This window comes from Pogona vitticeps, chromosome 2 (assembly GCF_051106095.1).
Source record: "Pogona vitticeps strain Pit_001003342236 chromosome 2, PviZW2.1, whole genome shotgun sequence".
NCBI classification, from domain to species: Eukaryota; Metazoa; Chordata; class Lepidosauria; order Squamata; family Agamidae; genus Pogona; species Pogona vitticeps.
The window spans coordinates 218,826,763-218,844,876 of record NC_135784.1 but is presented as its reverse complement, the minus strand read 5'-3'; the positions used below and the strand labels follow the sequence as shown (position 1 = coordinate 218,844,876).

The 18,114-nt window shown below is 42.9% G+C and overlaps 1 protein-coding gene across 1 annotated transcript in view; it reads right to left on the bottom strand.

Annotated features, from left to right (window-relative positions):
* Positions 1–599: 599 nt before the first annotated feature.
* The window catches only part of LOC140704191 (interferon beta-like), a 32,495-nt gene continuing 14,980 nt past the window's right edge, over positions 600–18,114 (bottom strand). The window contains exon 1 of the mRNA XM_072988908.2: positions 600–18,114. This exon is cut by the window's right edge and continues 14,980 nt beyond it. Coding sequence (XP_072845009.2) covers positions 660–1,220 — 561 coding nt within the window. The 5' untranslated portion in view covers positions 1,221–18,114 and the 3' untranslated portion in view covers positions 600–659.

Below are 18,114 nucleotides of genomic sequence, written 5' to 3'. Positions count from 1 at the left end.
ACCCGTATTTGGGATGTGTGGTGCTGGATCACCCATTAACAGCTCCACAGCCTGCCCCCCACTCCCTTCCTATTGCCCCTGTTGCCTCCCTACTTGTTTCTGCTGCCTCCTTCTCCTCCTCCATCATCATTCCAGCACCACACATCCACAGTTTCCCACACAGCTGGGAATGTTGTTCCCAGCAGATCTCCCTGACCAACTTGGGCCCTGTTGTATGGACAGAGATAGCAGGCCTAGCGCAAGGAAGCCAGGCCGCTGTCTCTGTGCATCTCCATGCTTCTCTGCTGATATGCAAGTGCATGCACAGAGACAGCAGGCCTGGCTTCCACACATGAAGCTGGGCCACTGCCTCTGAAGATGGTGGTGCTGGAGGAGAAAGAAGAGGAGGCAGCAGCAGCACAAGGTAGGGAGGCAAAGGGAGTAATGAGAAGATTCATGGGGCAAACGAACCAGGAAGTTCATTAAATTGGGTCAGTTTATTTTGATTTGTGGGTTTTGACAAACCCAACAAACTAACGAACCTGAACCAATGAAACAGCAATTTTTATGAACTTCCTGGTTTGTTTTTTGGTTTCCTGCCCATCACTAATAATGAGTGATATAAGGGGGGGGGGGGCATATGAGCAGTGAGATGTATATGAAATCTGTCACTCCATACCTTAATTTGGGATCCTCTGAATGAACTGGTTTATCTGGACAAAGCACTGCTTGACTTGGATCCAGACAATCTCCCAGGAACACTGGCTGTATTTTTTCTCTTTCAGGAGGCCACTGAGTTTTTGGAAGTATCTTTTCACTCTCAGTCTGGTGAGCTGCACTTGCTGACTCCTTGGAGATGCATTCAGACATCTTTCCAGGTTCTGTATTTGCTGATCCAGTCCAGCCAGGAAAGCGCTAATAGAATTCTCATCCCAAGACATTTCATTGTGATTTAGTTTAAAGAGAAGACCTGTTTGCTGGAAGATTTCTTTTATAGCCACCTTGGCATTTTCTTCATTGGAGACATCAATGGTTGCAAGGCTTCCATTATCAGGAGAGAAGTTGAGGATATCATCTATGCATTGCAGGGGGATGGTGGGTCCTGTCTTGTTGTTCAGGAGTGCCAAATTACCCTTGTTCATTTCTTGCAGCCTACTATGGAGTTGACTGCAGCCTTGTGATGAGATTTCAGTGAAGAACATCATTAGGCAAATGTGCAGTAGCCAGTCTTTGAAGATCATACTGGGGATGAACAAATGTGAGGGTTTTTGGAGTGGAAGATCTGGATGAAGATGTCTTCCGGAAGGTACCCTGGAGCGTGTTCCATCTTGGAGTTTTGTCTTTGTATTTATACTTTCAGAGCCTGGTATTTTCTTTTTCCTCTTTCTATTTTACAGAACTTTTCAAGAGAAAAGTCTACCTTCTTTCCTTTTTGCTTACTTCATATAAATGAAAACACAGAGATGAAAACTCATTCTCAATGTGTGGGAAATTTGGAAACAGTTATTTTTTATTTAAATCATCTCTGTTAGAAAACTTGATTCAAAGTAAAAATTTGTTTCCCCTCCCCCCTTGTAATCTGAGGTTTCTCAAATTTAATCTCATTAGCTTTTGTGTATCTGGTTGGAACATAACATCTTTTAAGATGAGATCACAATATGAATTGAAGTGGAGCAAATCTGAACAGCCCCACTGTGAATTATACAATTTCTTAATGCTAACTAGATAAGACATGCATGTTTCCCATTCAATTGACCGACACTTGGTCTTGAGCAGCTGTATGTGTAAAGTGACATCATTTAAAGTTCTTGTATTAGAGATGATAGGAAACTTCTATCTGTTTTATTTGATCTATTATGGCTCATTGCCAGTCCTAGTTTGTTGCCTGATGAAGCAAAAATTCTTGCCAGGGATATACTTGATGAGATCTTAGTTGCTTCAGTGTGGGGGAACATCCAACCTAAATTGGTTATCATAAATGTTTTTTGATACCATACATTAAGAGAAAACCTGTGCATCATATCAGCTGAGGAAGTGGAATCTTCTGGTACTAGTTATCACGATATATTCATCATGTATCCAGGGATGCACTAACCATTATGAGATGGGCTGGAAAGTGGAAACCACTAGTGGTCCTCCGGGCTTACAATTAAGAAAACAAAAATGATAAAACTTCATCAAAAATAAACAGAATAACTACAATGTCTCATAGGCTGAAATCATATGGCTTAGTGTAATAAATCCCATTGGATCAGTGAGGATTCAGTGAGTCAACACCTCTGTAAATTCCATTCATCTACTGGCCTGCTATAGTTGTAGCAATAGGATTTGCCATTAACTATTAGTGCAGCACTGAATAAAAGAAGCAGACCAGGGGAGCAATGGGGGATTTCAGGGCTCTGGGAACCCCTGAATTTACTCTGAGACAGCAGACCCCCCCAGGAGATGGGGGAGCAATTTTCCTACAAGAGAGTGGACTTGCAGCAAGGAAACTCCGAATTTCAGATGGCAGTCCGTCTTTTGGAAGAGTTTACCTTCCTGCATGCAACTGGTCACTATCTTAATGGTGAGTAGCTGCCCAGAGAAGGGGGAGGTATGAAGATTTGTGATCTGACTGCATCAACAGAGATTAATGAACTGCACTAAGTGACAGCAAGTAATAGATCAGACTTTTTTTGGTGGCGGATCAAGGAGGAAGATCTCAAAGCAGCATATAACTTTGGTAATCCCTGTAACACTGGTGTTTGTTTTTTTACTGCGTCACTAGATCTGTTCCAGTCAAAATTATATAATGGATAGGTTTGAATGGGAAATACCTCCCCGCATATATGTTTTGTTGGTTTTATATGTTTTTGATTGTCTTAGATGTCTTTGTTTTGTTTGTATGTATATGTTATAGAATGCTTTATGTTATTGTATGCTTTATGTTACAGAAATAACAACAACAACAACAACAACAACAATAATAATAAAGAAGAAGAAGAAGAAGAAGAAGAAGAAGAAGAAGAAGAAGAAGAAGAAGAAGAAGAATCAGGAATTATTAAACTAGTCATGAAGTCTTGGAGAATGGCTAGATAAAGTTTTATGATAATTTCAGATAGTTATACTCATGTGCTACCAACCACATGTTTTAATCTAGTGCTGTTATCACTCTTAGCATTGAGAGTGGCTTCACGGAGGTATGTGTAAAGTGCAGTTCCCAAAGCAGTTCCTGCAGGCCCTTTCTGGATCCCCTGCTGACCCTCCCCCCCCCCAACATGTTCCAAATGATCAAGTTCTTTACTGAAAACCTCCAGGAGCTGCAAGGCTCCCTTCAGCATGATTTGCCCCCAACCTCTGACAAATTAAACAATGGATCTCTACTTATTTCTAGGTTTGATTGTCCCTCTTTCTTTTGCAGTTTTTGGCCTGATGTAGCTCATATTAGGTATAGAAATGTGACCACTAGATTGCTGGAATTTGCCTAACCATAGAAGCGTTTTAATAACATCCCCTCCTCCCCAAAGCACCCTTCTCTTTTGCTCTCCTGATATTTTACAGTATTTGTAGGTGTTTTTTAAAGGTATTGGTCTGAGCACATTCAGAACTATGCATCTGTGAATAACCACATTCTTTAGCTATGACATTTAGTCAGAGGACCTGGGAGAGAAAAGGCAGTGTGAATTGGGAAACTGCCACTTTTCTTATGATTTCAGCAGGATGCTTTAGCATGTACACTTGATTGCATCATAGACACAATGTTCATAAATATTTGCACCCAGAGCGACAGTTCCATTCAAACAAACAAAAAACAAACCCAGGCAAACCTGGGTCTCACAGTTGATCTACATAATAATACATCATAAATATAAATAAAAAGTAAAAAAAGACAGAAATGTGGTGGCACCTAAAAGACTATTTTTGTGTGGACATGTCCACTTCGTAAGAGAAAGACATATTTATACATTTTGATATCTAGATCTTAAGCAGTGGTTTGAAAAAAATTAGAGGGGAAACAAGTGACAGAGTAGGAAACTGAGAGCAGGACCCAGAAGACAGAAAGCGAGACCAGAAGAAGCTAATGACAGATCATAGTGTAAAGAAATCTCATGGATATAGAACCAATTATTTCTCCCAGCTAATGCAGGAGCATTGAATTAATGGGGCATCTATCTATCTATCTATCTATCTATCTATCTATCTATCTATCTATCTATCTATCTATCTATCTATCTATCTATCTATCTATCTATCTATCTATCTATCTATCTATCTATCTATCTATCTATCTATCTATCTATCTATCTATCTATCTATCTATAATATTTCTATGCCACCTTTCTCCCCAAAAGGACCCAAGGTGGCTTACATCACTAAAACAGTATTTAAAAGCTAAAATAGTAAGTATACAAATATTTAAAAAGAATTAAACAAGTACTATACTAAAATGGTAGCTATCAATATTAAAGTTCTTTTAAAACAACAGAGCACAACAGTCCATTTAAAACCCCTCTCAGACCACCAGTTAGTAAGGAAAAGCGTGCCTGAAGAGAAAGCTCTTTGCCTGCCTATGGAAGGACAGCAAAGAAGGGGCCAGATAGCTTCCCGTGGGAGGGAGTTCCAAAGTCTAGGAGCAGCAACAGAGAAGGCCCTCTCCCATGACCCCACCAAGTACATCTGTGAGGGTCGGGGGACCAAGATAAAGGCCTCCCCTAATTATCTTAATGTCTCGGCAGACTTACAGAGGGAGATGCGATCTTTTAGATCACTTGGACCCAAGCTGTTTAGGGCTCTGTAGGTTAAAAACAGCACTTTGAATTGTGCCCATAAATGGATAGGCAGCCAGTGCAGCTGTTATAATAGGGGTGTTACATACCCCCAGAACTATCTGGCTGCTGCATTTTGGAGGCTTTGGAGTTTCCAAACACTTTCCAAAGGCAGCCCCATGTAAAGTGTGTTACAGTAATCCAACTGAGGTGTAACTAGGGCATGTGTCACCATGGCCAGATCAGAGCTCTCAAGAAACAGGCACAGCTGGCGCACTAGTTTTAATTGTGCAAAGGCACTCCTGTCCACTGCTGAAACCTGGACATCCAGGAGTTTTCAGAGGGAGTGTAACCCAATCCAGCAGACGGTGCAACCCTATTCCTTGATCTGGTTTTCAACTGACCAGGAGCACCTCTGTCTTGCCTGGATTAAGTTTCACTTTATTCACCCTCATCCAGTCCATTACTGATCTAGAGCTGAAGCAACTTCCTTGGATTTTGATAGAAAGGAGAGATAGAGTTGGGGGATCAGCAGCATACTGGTGACACCAAACCCCTAAACTCTGGACGACCTCTCCCAGTGTTTTCATGTCGATATTAAACAGCATAGGGGACAACACTGATCCCTGAGGAACACCACAGGCCAAAGTGTTGGAGTCCCCCCAGCACCATCCTGAGATCACCCCTCCAGGAAGGACTGGAGCCACTGTAAAGCAGTGCCACCAAGTCCCTTCCCAGAAAGATGGCCCAGTACGATATCACGGCCAATAGTATCGAAAGCCACTGAGAGGTGCAGCAGAACCAACAGGGACACATTTCCCCTGTCCAGTTCCTGGCGTAGGTCATCCATCATGGCAACAAAAGCAGTCTCTGTCCCATAACCAGGCCTGAAGCCAGATTGAAATTGGTCTAGACAATCCATCTCATCCAGGAACCCCTAGAGCTGAGAAGCCACAACCTGCTCCAACACTTTGCCCAGGAATGAGACTGGCCAGTAATTATCCAGTACTGTGGGGTCCAAGGAGGGTTTTTTTTCAATAATGGTCTTACTATTGCCTCCTTCATCAGAACGTGGTGGTGCTGTGTATTAAACTGCAGAAGCCTCTGTGCTGCAAGCTCAGAAGACCAAGCAGTCATAAGATCGAATACATGCGTGGAGTGAGCTCCCCGTCGCTTGTCTCAGCTCCTGCTAACCTAGCAGTTCAAAAGCATGTAAATGTGAGTAGATAAATAGGTACCATAACGGTGGGAAGGTAACTGCATTCCATGTCGAGTTGCACTGGCCACATGACCACGGAAACTGTCTATGGACAAATCCTGGCTATACGGCTTGGAGACGGGGATGAGCACTGCACCCTAGAGTGGGACACAACTGGATTAAATGTCAAGGGGAACCTTTTCCTTTTACCTATTGCCTCCTTCAAGCATGCTGGGGTGCTACCATCGTGCAAGGAAACATTCACTACCCCTCACTTGGCCAGTCCCTCTCTGGCAGCTTTTATAAGCCAGAACAGGCAAGGGTCTAGCAGACAAGTGGCAACCTTCACCTCTCTCGGGATCCTGTCCACATCATCAGGCTGCAAAAACTGAAACTTATCCATCAACACAGGACAATAAGGAGCCATAGTTACATCTTTACAACTGAAAACATGGATGTTTAGGCAGGCCTTCCCCCTTTCTACCTAATACCTTCTTTTTCTGTTATAATATATCCCATTTCTCGCCATCTTTGGGAAAAAATTTTATTCTATCTTTTAATTTATGTAAATTATTATTTGTGATGTGGTTTGTTATATGTTTATTTTTTAACTGCATGTTGTAAGCCGCCTAGAGTGGTCACAATTGACTAGATAGGCGGGGTATAAATGAAATAAATAAATAAATAAATAAATAAATAAATCTTTATTGATTGATTGATTGATTGATTTTTTTTGTCATTGTAAGTATATACACAGTATACCCATACAATGAAATTCACAGGACCTGTATTAACTGCAGCATCTAAGTCAGAACAGATCTGAGTGATTTTGCCTGTGGGCCGTGATGTAACAGGCCATTGACCACTTGGAAGAGCTCCGCTGGGTGACTCTGTGCAGACGCAATGACTTCTTTGCCATCACCACTGCCATGGAATAGGCCTTCCAATGGGCTCTAGCCCGTGTTTGGTTGGATTCACTCTGGGTTTTCCACCATCGTTGCTCTAGTGTCTGTCCCATTTGTTTCATCACCACCAGCAGTTCCCCAGTAAACCAGGGGGCCAGTTTGGCTCTACGCAATTGTGTTAACTGCATTGGTCATTTCCCTATTCCAGAGGTCAATCAGGGCTTCAACAGAATTGCCTGCTGAAGCAACAGGAAAACTCCCCAAGAGTCATCAGGAAAGCATTTGGATCCATCAGCCTCCATTGGTCCCCCAGCCCTGCAGAGGTTCTGAGTTCCAGTGAGTCTAAACCCCACCAGATGATGAACTGTCCATGATAACTGAACTACAGAGAGTTCCTCCACACCCAGATCACCAAAATCTACCCCAGTACAGAAAACCAGGTCTAAAGTGTGCCCTGCAGCATGAGTGGGGGCAGAAACCATTTGGGACAGACCCATGGTCATCATGGAGAACATGAAGTCCTGAGTCACTCCTGACAAGGCTGTCTCGGCATGGAGGTTGAGGTCCCTCAGCACAACAAGCTGAGGAGACTCCAACACTACGCCTGAGATCAGTTCAGTGAGCTCAGAAGACAGGGAGACTGTTGAGTGGCAGGGTGGGCATTACACCATCAGAATCCCTATTCTGTCCCAGGCTCCCACTTTCAAATGCACAAATTCAAACCCAGCAAGCTGCGGGATGTAGCACCTGGTAAGGGGGATAGAATCACGACAGACCACTGCAACTCCACTTTCCTGCCCCACCAAATCTTGCTTGCTGATGCACAGAAAACCCCAGTGGACAAAGCTGGGTGAGATTGACACCCCCAGCCTCATCCAACCAAGTCTGTGTTATACTAAACTAAAATGAGAGGGGATAATTTAGGAAGGCTCTGGCATTTTCAAACTACAAGGAGGAAGGGGTACAGCAGTTGTTGAAGGGGTCTTCATAACGCTCTCTTGGAGTTTGGGGCTTAGATACCACATCTTGACTTCTGCTCCAACTCCAAGTGTAATGCTAAGTCCTTTGATACCTGCAGGCAGGAAAAGAGATAAGTCAAGGAGCCCCCAGGTGTTGCCAAACTCCCACTTCTCCTTTGACCTGAATGTGTCCGAGTGTGCAATAGACACCTGGAACGATAATGCACACATGCTGCTTCTCTTCTTCCTGTCAGCTTAATGTGATGCAATGAAAGCAACCAAATGAAACTGTAACTTGAAGAAAATAGCCAAGTCATTTAGATTTCATTTTACCCTTTCAAATCCATGCTTCCTGAAAGCAAAATGCCTGCTGTTTTCTGTTTTTCTTCATCTGTTTGTGAACACTTTTAGTAAATGAAGAATAGTAGCTAAACTGGAAAAGCAGTTGAAGATGACAGAAGTACAAGCAATTTTGTTGAGGGGGGTAATACTCTTACATGAAGAATATAGACTGAAATGCACAACAGGTCATGCCAAATTTAAGGATTAATGAGAAGAAATTGTTCCTATTCTGGGAGTGATTTTTCCTGGTTTTATTGTTAATTAACTTGAGTTCATATACTTATTTAGTGGCCAGAATCCTATTGAAATACATGGCATACAGTACAGTTGCAAACTGTAGCTAAAGAATTCTGCATGGGCATTTGATTATGCACACTAGGTCATTAGCGTGTAAAGAAGTTTAAAGTGTCGTTCTACTTTTAAAATATAGTTCTACCCAGTTGTTTGAGCAATCTAAAGTCGTTTACTCATTAATGAGGTGCTGGTTGAATTCCTGGATGCTTGTCAAATTTGCAAATGACAAAATACTACAAGTGAGAAGTATCTTTGTCATAGATCACAAGCTGAATATGAGCCAAAAGTGTGATGGGGATACAGAAAAGGCAAATGCTCTTTTAGGTTGCATTAAAAGTAGTATAGTTTCCAAATCCTGCGAGATGCTACTTCCCCTCTATTCAGCACTGGTTAGGCATCACCACACTTCTGGATACCACAATTCAAGAAGGATGCTGAGTGTGATGCTGAGGTCTCCCTAAGGAGCGCTTAGCGTTTGGTGAGAGAGTTCGACAGGCCACTTACCTACCACCTTTGTGCTGAGGCAAGTCCCAAGATCTCAGCAGTGCGCAGCATAAGTCCCTTGAACAAGTCTGGCCTTAAAAGAACACTTTACTTTTACCCAGTACTTTGCAATTACAGACACATGGGCTTTGTGATTCCTTAGAACTCACAACAGCTCAATTAGGTAGGACTCTTAAAGATAGCTAGTTTATGGCCCTTTCCACTCCCTGGATTTAGCCAGACTCTGCTGTACAAGAGACCAGTCCTTTTGTAAGAATTTTTATAATTAATTTTTATTAGAAAAATAGTTTCATAGAATCAGTTTATATTGCTCAAGCTTTAGCAGAAAGAACATATTCAAAGATCATTACAGATAAATAAAATAATTATTTCCCATTAAACACTAAGCAGCCATTGAGGTGGTGCTGGGTAGGGGCAGAAATGGCGGTGGGGGTAGAACATGCCCACCTAGGAGAAGAGAGGTTAGATATCTTACAACTATCCCCTCTTCTAGTCCTACCCCCAACCAAATGGTATCAGGTGACCATATCAGCAAACCCTTGAGCCACACGGTGCTGTTGATGAATGCTAGGTCAGTACAAAATAAGACTGCCCTCATCCGTGATGTAATTCTTGATGGGGGTGCTGACCTGGCGTGCATTACTGAAACCTGGATGGGAGAGGAGGGTGGTGTTCCCCTCTCCCAGCTGTCTCCACCTGGGTTCTCGGTCCAGCACCAATGTCACTCAGAGGGTTGGGGAGGGGGAATTGTTAGAGTCTATAGGAGTTCTATCTTCTTGACCAGGCTTCCTATCCCTTTGAGAGGAGGTCTTGAGGGCCTGTATTTTGTGTTGGGCTTGCGAGACAGATTAGGGATTCTGTTGGTGTACCTCCCACCCTGATGCATACCAAGTCTTCCTGTCTCAGCTGACGGAGGTAGTCTCGGAGCTGGTGTTGAGGACTCCCAGGCTGCTGGTGCTGGGGGACCTCAACATCCATGCAGAGACTGTGGCGGCTCAGGACTTCATGGCTGCCATGACAACCATATATCATTGGAGCGACATATGAGAAGGGCCATACCTTGGACCTGGTTTTCTCAACGGGACTGGGAGGTGGTGGTTTGGATGTGGAGCGGCTGGTTGTGACCCCATTGTCATGGTCAGACCACTTCCTGGTCAAGCTTAGTCTATTAGCTTCTTCTCCCCTCTGCAAGGGTGGGAGACCCGTCTGATATATTCGGCACTCCTGTCGAAGCTCAGGTCACCCTATAGAATAGGGAGATGACCCGGGCAGTTGACATGATTGCGCCTAAGCGCCCTCTCCCTGCATGCAGAGCCCAGACAGCTCCTTGCTATACTTCTGAACTGTGGGCAATAAAGCGAGAGAGGAGACGGCTGGAGCGCAAGTGGAGGAAGTCCCGCTGGGAGTCCGATCAAACACAACTTAGAGCCCATTATCGGGCCTATTTCGTGGCAATACGGCTGGCGAAACGGCAATATTTCTCCAGCTGTATTGCTTCCTCAGAATGTCATCCAGCAGAGCTGTTTCAAGTGGTCCAGGGTCTTCTTCCAGCGGGAAATCCGGTGGAGGTCTCGGACTGCTCATCAGCTTGCTGTGATGAGTTTGCCATTCATTTTGAGGGGGGAAATCGTTCAGATTTGCAGTGGGTTGGACTCCACCATTACTGCAAAATCAGAGGATGTGTCTAGTGTGCCATGCTTAGGTCAAATATTAATGGATGAGTTTCAATTGTTGAGACCTGAGGATGTGGAGAGGGTGCTTGGATCTGTCCGTTCTACCACCACTCCACTTGACCCTTGCCCATCTTGCTTGACTCTTGCCCATCTTGGCTAATTGGAAGATCTGCCAGGGGGGTTCTCACCTGGGTCCAGGAGGCCGTGAATGCCTCTTTGAAAGAGGAAGTGGTCCCTACCACCTTGAAAGAGGTGGTATTTTGGCCAATCCTTAAAAGCCTAACCTGGACCCAAGGCTGGTGGTTAACTACCGACCAGTGGCAAACCTCCCTTATTTGGGCAAAGTGTTGGAGCGGATTGTGGCCGGGCAACTCCAGGTGCTGCTGGATGAAACGGATTTTCTGGATCCATTTCAATCAGGTTTCAGGTCAGGTTTTGGCACAGAGACTGCCTCGCCCTATATGATGACCTTTGCCGGGAGAGAGACAGGGGGGAGTGTGACGCTGTTGATACTCCTGAACATCTCAGTGGCTTTTGACACCATCGACCATGGTGTCCTTCTGCATAGGCTGGCTGGGTTGGGAGTTGGGGGAACTGCTTTACGGTGGTTCTGCTCCTTCCTGGCCGACTGTGTCCAGAGGGTGGTGCTGGGGGACAGTTGCTCTGTCCCATGGCATTTATGTCATGGGGTTCCTCAGGGGTCGATACTGTCCCCCATGCTGTTCAGCATCTACATGAAACTGCTGGGAGAAGTCATCAGGAGGTTTGGGCTGAGGAGTCAGTAATATGCTGATGACACTCAGCTCTACCTCTCATTTTCCACCAATCCAGGTGAGGCGCTTTCTGTGCTGAACTCCTGTCTGGACCTGATAATGGACTGGATGAGGGTTAATAAACTTAATCCAGACAAGACAGAAGTGCTGTTAGTGGGTGCTTCGCTGGACAGGCTGGAAGGACATCTCCCTGCCCTGAATGGGGTTACACTCCCCCTAAGGGACAGGGTCCGCAGCTTGGGGGTGCTCCTGGACCCCAGTCTAACTCTGGAAGCCCAGGTGGACTCAGTGGCCAGGGGTGCATTCCTTCAGCTGTGGAAATTGTACCAGCTACGGACATACCTGGACGAGCGGAGTCTCATGACAGTTACACACGCACTGGTAAAATCTCGTATAGATTATTGCAATGCGCTCTACGTGGGGTTGCCTTTGAAGACGGTCCAGCGACTGCAACTGGTCCAGAATCGAGCTGTGTGGTTGGTGACTGGTGGGGCCACTGGGGGACATATCAAGCCAATTCTGATTAAATTACATTGGTTACCAGTTGCTGTCTGGGCCCAATTCAAAGTGGTTGTTTTGACATATAAAGCCCTAAATGGCTTGGGCCCTGGATACCTGAAGGACCGCCTCCTTCCATATGAGCCTACCCGGCAGTTAAGATCTAGCCAGGGGGCCCTTTTGAAAGAGCCATCCGTAAAGGAGTTAAGAGGGATGGCTTGTAGACAAAGGGCCTTTTCGGCAGTTGCCCCCGGACTATGGTATGCCCTCCTGACTGAGATTCGTCTAGCACCGACGCTGATGGCATTTCTGCACCAGGTCAAAACCTTCCTGTTCCAGAAGGCTTTTAATTGAAATAATATCAACTGTGGGTCCTTATGGCAATTTTAGAGTGTCTATTTTAATTGTATTTTAATTGTTTTATCTTTTTATTGTATTTTTATTGTATTTTAATTGTTGTAAGCTGCCCAGAGACCTTTGGGTAGAGTGGGCAGCATATAAGTTAAATAAACAAACAAACAAACAAACAAACAGGGCTGTGGGCTACAATGGGCTAGCCCCACCTCCTTCTTTCTCTTTACTTACATCCTCTTTCAATCAAGTTCCTTTCTCTCCAATCATCATGGAATCTAAATCCAGAACAAGACTGGATCTCAATTCCTCTCACATAACCCATCGTCTAATTTCTACATTCTCTAACTCCTCCCTTTTTCTTGACAATTAACCAATTAGCCTCAAGGGACTGTAACACCTTCCTCCTCCCTTAATTTCCATGGAAGTCCAGGTGTTTTATCTCTTCTCCAATTAGCTTGGAATTTTGAGTCTTCCACGGACCTCTTGATTAATCCTTCAGCTCTATCTTGAACGGTATTCAGAAAAACATTCTCAAAGCACTTAGAATCTTCACACTGAACCTGACTGACTCCATCTTACATCTGTCTGACTACATATCCCATACTGCTTCAACTTCATCACACTGACAAATTGGAACAAGTTCAGAGGTGGGCAACAAGGATGATCAGGGGATTGTAAACCAAGCCCTATGAGAAAAGTCTGAAAGAACTGGGCATGTTTAGCCTTGGGAAAAGAAGACAGATGGGTGATATGATAACACTTTTCAAATACTTGAAAAATTGTTATCCAGAAGAGGGGCAAGATTTGTTCTTGATCAACCCAGAGTGCAGGACATGCAACAATGGGCTCACGTTACAGGAATCCAGATTTCTGTTGAATATCAGGAAAAATCCCCTTACTGTTAGAGCAGTATGGCAATGGAATCAATTATCTTTTTTTACATTTAATAACCTGGGATAGGGTCTGGGATACAGAGGGTACAGGGAAATGTAAGGGGGAAAAGAGGGGGGAGGAGAAACGCAAAATATACTGACATCCAGTTTATTCATATTGCAATATCAAAATGCAAACTTTCCGCTTTTCTACTATTCGCTGCCCTCTAGATTTTAATTCACATTTACATCCTAGTTTAGATCTATGTTATTCAAGCACTATCTGGTGACTCAAACCATTTATAAATTAAATCCCATCGTTCAGCTGCTTTTTGTATTGGACAGTCTTTCAACACTTCTGATAGAATGTCCATTTCTGCCGCTTCCCGCATCTTCTCAATAAGTTCCTCTTGTTTCAGTATCACCCGTCTTTTCCAATGGAACCAATTATCTTTAGAGGTGGTGAGAGCTCCAACATGGGAAGCATTCAAGAGAAACTTAGACATCCACCTGGCAGATATCCTTTGATGCGTATTCCTGCATCGAGCAGGGGGTTGGACTTGATGGCCTTATAGGCCCCTTCTTACTTAACTATTATATGATTGTATAATTCTATGAATTTTCATTTCAGCAAAATATGGAGAGTCACAGAGACTTCCTTCTGCAAACAGATTCTGATATTTCCCTTTTTCCTATCAGTTTATGCCCAGACACTGCACTTCCTTGACTTGCTCAGCAGAAGGAAATGTTTCCCTACCTCGTACAGTGCAGAAGGTTGCTACTAGTCTCTCTCTCTCTCTCTTTCTCTCTGGGAATTACGGTGCAATCACACCAGTGAAATTTCCCCCTGTGGTTACGCAACTTTTGACCATATTTCTGTCATGCTTTGCAGTCATGTGGTATTTATTCCAGAATGTGTTTTTGAATTATTGTCTCATTTCCTTCCACCAGACCTTCTTGAATAGTGGAAGGTGTCAACAAGAAGCACTAGACCTTCTTGTTGAGACCTTTTTACAGAAATTAACCACCTCATTGACACAAATGCTGTGGAAAAATGTTTTAAAAAATGAAGAACAGTGTAAAAGGAAATCCATGTTGACAGTAGTTCAAAAAAGTTGTGATAAGACTGTTCACACACACAGCAACAAAAAAAGTAGAAGCCTCTGGTTGAGCAAGAAATAATCTGTAGTTAGCACGCTCACCAGGTATGTGCTTCACTAATGGCTGTGTGTCATGTGACTGCAAATTTATGATATGAACTCGATGGGGGATAGGAAGGCAACATTTGGCTGGTGTGACCACAGCCTTAGTTGGTGTGGGTCCAGAAAGGAAGATTTATCATCCAGGAGTGAATGGTGAATTATTTCTTTTGGATTTTAGAATGAGACCAACAAAATTCACATTTAGTGTTCTCCAGAAGCTGCAAGTCCTGATAGCTTAGATCCATAGAGGAAGTTAGTTGACCTGCAGTCCTATTGAAATGTATGGAACAAATGTGTCACATTTCATTGAAGACTTTGGCAACTAACATCAGTTCCAGTCTCATACACCAGGCCCTTCAGATGTTGTTGAACTATAGCTCCACATCAGTCAGAGTGGTGGAGTCTGATGGGAACTGGAGTCCAACAAGACACAGTTCTTATAACACTTTTCTATATCTTTTCTATCTCTCTAATCTGGAGAAATCCAGATCCCACAATACATGCTTATCTGAGTATAAGTCCCACTGAATTCCATAGATCTTCATAGAGACTCCAGATGAGACTTTTATCCTGAAATTGCCTGCTTCCAATGTGAAATGGGAACAAATTCACACCCTATTGTTTTCAGTTCGTAGTTTATGTTTCCTCACTATAGTACTTTTCCCATCTTTTTTCTTACCATAAAAAAAAATCTATAAGAAACAAAAACATGCAATAGACTTTGATTGGCAGAATTCAGAAGCACTGTTGCTAAGCATACATAGGATTGCATTGTTTTTGTAGGTCCAGACCTATAGATACATGTAAGTACTTCATCATGGCCATGAACAGCTCAGTATTTATTTACTGTAATTTTATTTCAGTATTCTCCAGTACAAAAAGAATGTTTTGAATATGGATGATCAAAATTACTGCCAAGTATAATTGCACACAAAAATTAATTTATTGCAAGAGTGCAATAAAATCTACCCCATAAAATTGATGTTACATGGTAAAAACGGAGTTCGGAAATATGATTCTCTTGAACCACAGCTCCTAGAATCATTCTAGAAAGGATGGCCTTAGCAAACATAAATCCTGATATTGTGTCATTATTTTTTTTTAAGAGAAAGATCATCACTACTGATGATCAGAGTGGACAAAAGCTCTCTGCTGGTGGTGGTGGTTGGCACCTCCAGGCTGGAGGTAATACATTCAGATAATACATTCCTTGGAACTTGCCATCTGTGCTGAATATTGCCCTCTCCTTCTCACACATGTTGATTCTGCTAACCACTTGGAAAATGTTCACATTCCCGGACAAAACCAAAGGAAAGTAAATATGCCACAAGTTGGCTTCCTTTGTTATTCTCTGTTCATAGCTTACTTTTTTATATTGACCAGAGGAAAGGGTCTATATAGGTCTTCATCTTATTTGGGAATGTTTGTAGAATGTGATGACTCTAATAACCCTGTGTGACGTTTGCCCCTTGTGGCTCCTGTTTGTCTTCCAAACACAGAGCACAAGAAGGCAAACCAAACACCTTTTCACACACTGCCACCAGTTGATCACTAAATGAACGTACTTTACTTAGGAAAGATGAAGGTCCATTCAGTTTTTGCTTTTTCTTAACACAGGTTTATTAATTACAGATGTTTCTTTAATAATTCATAAGTATTTACTTCAGGTTCATCAAGCATCAATCTTCTATTTATATCTCACAAGTTACTATTCACTCCTCAGATCTCTCAACTATCTCTCTCTCTAACTCTGACTGAACTCTACTCCCTCCCTTCTCCTCTCAGGCTCTGCCTTTTTCATATCTCTGGTGGCCCCACCTCCCAACCACATCAACATATAACATGAATAATGCATGACCTAGTCAGCATAATAAGGGTGAACCCCATATACCTCCCCCCTTAAATATGTTTGTTTGGGAGGGGAAACACGTTTCCCCTCCTAAACAAACAGGCACAATTGCATGAAACTCTACATACCATCTGGCACAATTCTGTAAGCAACAACAATATTTATTATAACAATCACAATCTCTTTTAGTCTAAACATTCCAATACAAGTCAAAAATATATTTTACCTTAGCAGTTATACTTACTACATTTAACATTTTCAACCTTACTGAAATATACCACAATCAGGAAACTTTTACAAAGATAACTAACCAGTAAAACAATAGTCCATTCCAGTTTGTTTTAGAAGTCCTTCAACCATTCTTCATGTTTCTGTCTATCAATATTCAATTTTTCCTCACCTTTACAAACAGAACATTTATTATACATTATCAGTTTGTTTTATCGTCCCTCCATCAGTCATTTGGCTTTCAAGGCACAATCTGAGTCTCTGTTGCAAAGTCCAAGTCTTTCACCTCCCCATTGCAGTCAGGTGCACCATGGACTAGTCCGATCATCACTGCCTCCTTCAGCTGGACACACGACTGCTGGCACTCAGGGGTCCCTCTGTTGATCACTGGCTCCTTCTTCGATGTTCTCATCCATGGACTGGAGGTCATTGGGCCCTCTGATGTCCACTTCTATTTAAATCTCACAAATTACTATTCACTCCTCAGACTAATCACACCTCAGATATCCCAACTATCTCTCTCTCTAACTCTGACTGAACTCTACTCCCTCCCTTCTCCTCTCAGGCTCTGCCTTTTTTACATCTCTGGTGGCCCCACCTCTCAACCACATCAACATAGAAGATGAATAATGCATGACCTATTCAGCATAATAAGCGTGAACGCCACACCCGGTAACTTTTTTTCCTGTTTCTTTTATCTCCTGAAAGTCTTATCTAATCCTAACCTGTTTATTTACATATGGTTCATTTTTATGATGCTAGTAAACTTATCAATAGATTTTACAGTCCTTTACAAAACTGAACATCCCACACTATGGTCCAGCCAAAGTTACTCTATGACTCACTTATTTCAGCAGTGAGATTTTAATTATGAAAATAGAGAAACATATATCTCTAAAGCTATATTGGATTCATATGAAATCATCACCACCATCATCTTAGAATTGCAGAGCTGAACCCTCTGGATCACTGAGTCCAGCCTCTGTCAAGGAGGCACAGTGGGGAACTGAACTCCCAATCTCTGGCTCCATAGACAGATCCCTAAGCCACTGAGCTATCAAATGTCTTCTTAATTTTGTGTACTCCCTTTTAAAGTGGAGTTCTACCCATTTGTTTGAGCAATCTAAAGTTGTTTATTCCTTACTTTTTCTTTGTTTCTCCCCAACATGGTGGGTGATAGACACTAAGTATCAACCGGGTCTTTGTCTTTCTTCTTTTTTGTTTTGTTATTTTCACTTTCTATTTTTTTTGTTCTGTCTCTATTTAATTAGGTTTTTCATTCCCATTTTACTAATTTGGCTTCTATGTAGTCTGGACGTTCTGTTCCTGGTCCCTGATGGATTTATTACTAGCAGCATGCAGCAAGCTCCCTCTGTCAGTCCAAACCTCATTGTCACTAAGGAAAACTGAAAGTGAACCAGACCCTGGCAATACAGCGAATGACTAGAGCCACTCTTGGTGAGAGGAAACTTAAGGGGGTGAGAGAAAACCTTGGGCTTGGTGCTCTCCTTAGAGATCACGGGAGGCTCTGAGTTGGTTTTCCTCCCCGTTTGACACCATAGAAGCCATGAGCACTCATAAAGCTGTTAAAACTGCATGATAAATCTCTAGCAGAGCGAGCAGCATTTGGGACCCAGCCGATCACTCTCATCAAACAGTAAGCACAACTGGGGCTTGCTGGTAATGCTGGTTAATCCCTTTATTCAGACTGCTAGCTATAGAACCGGGTCGTCAAAATG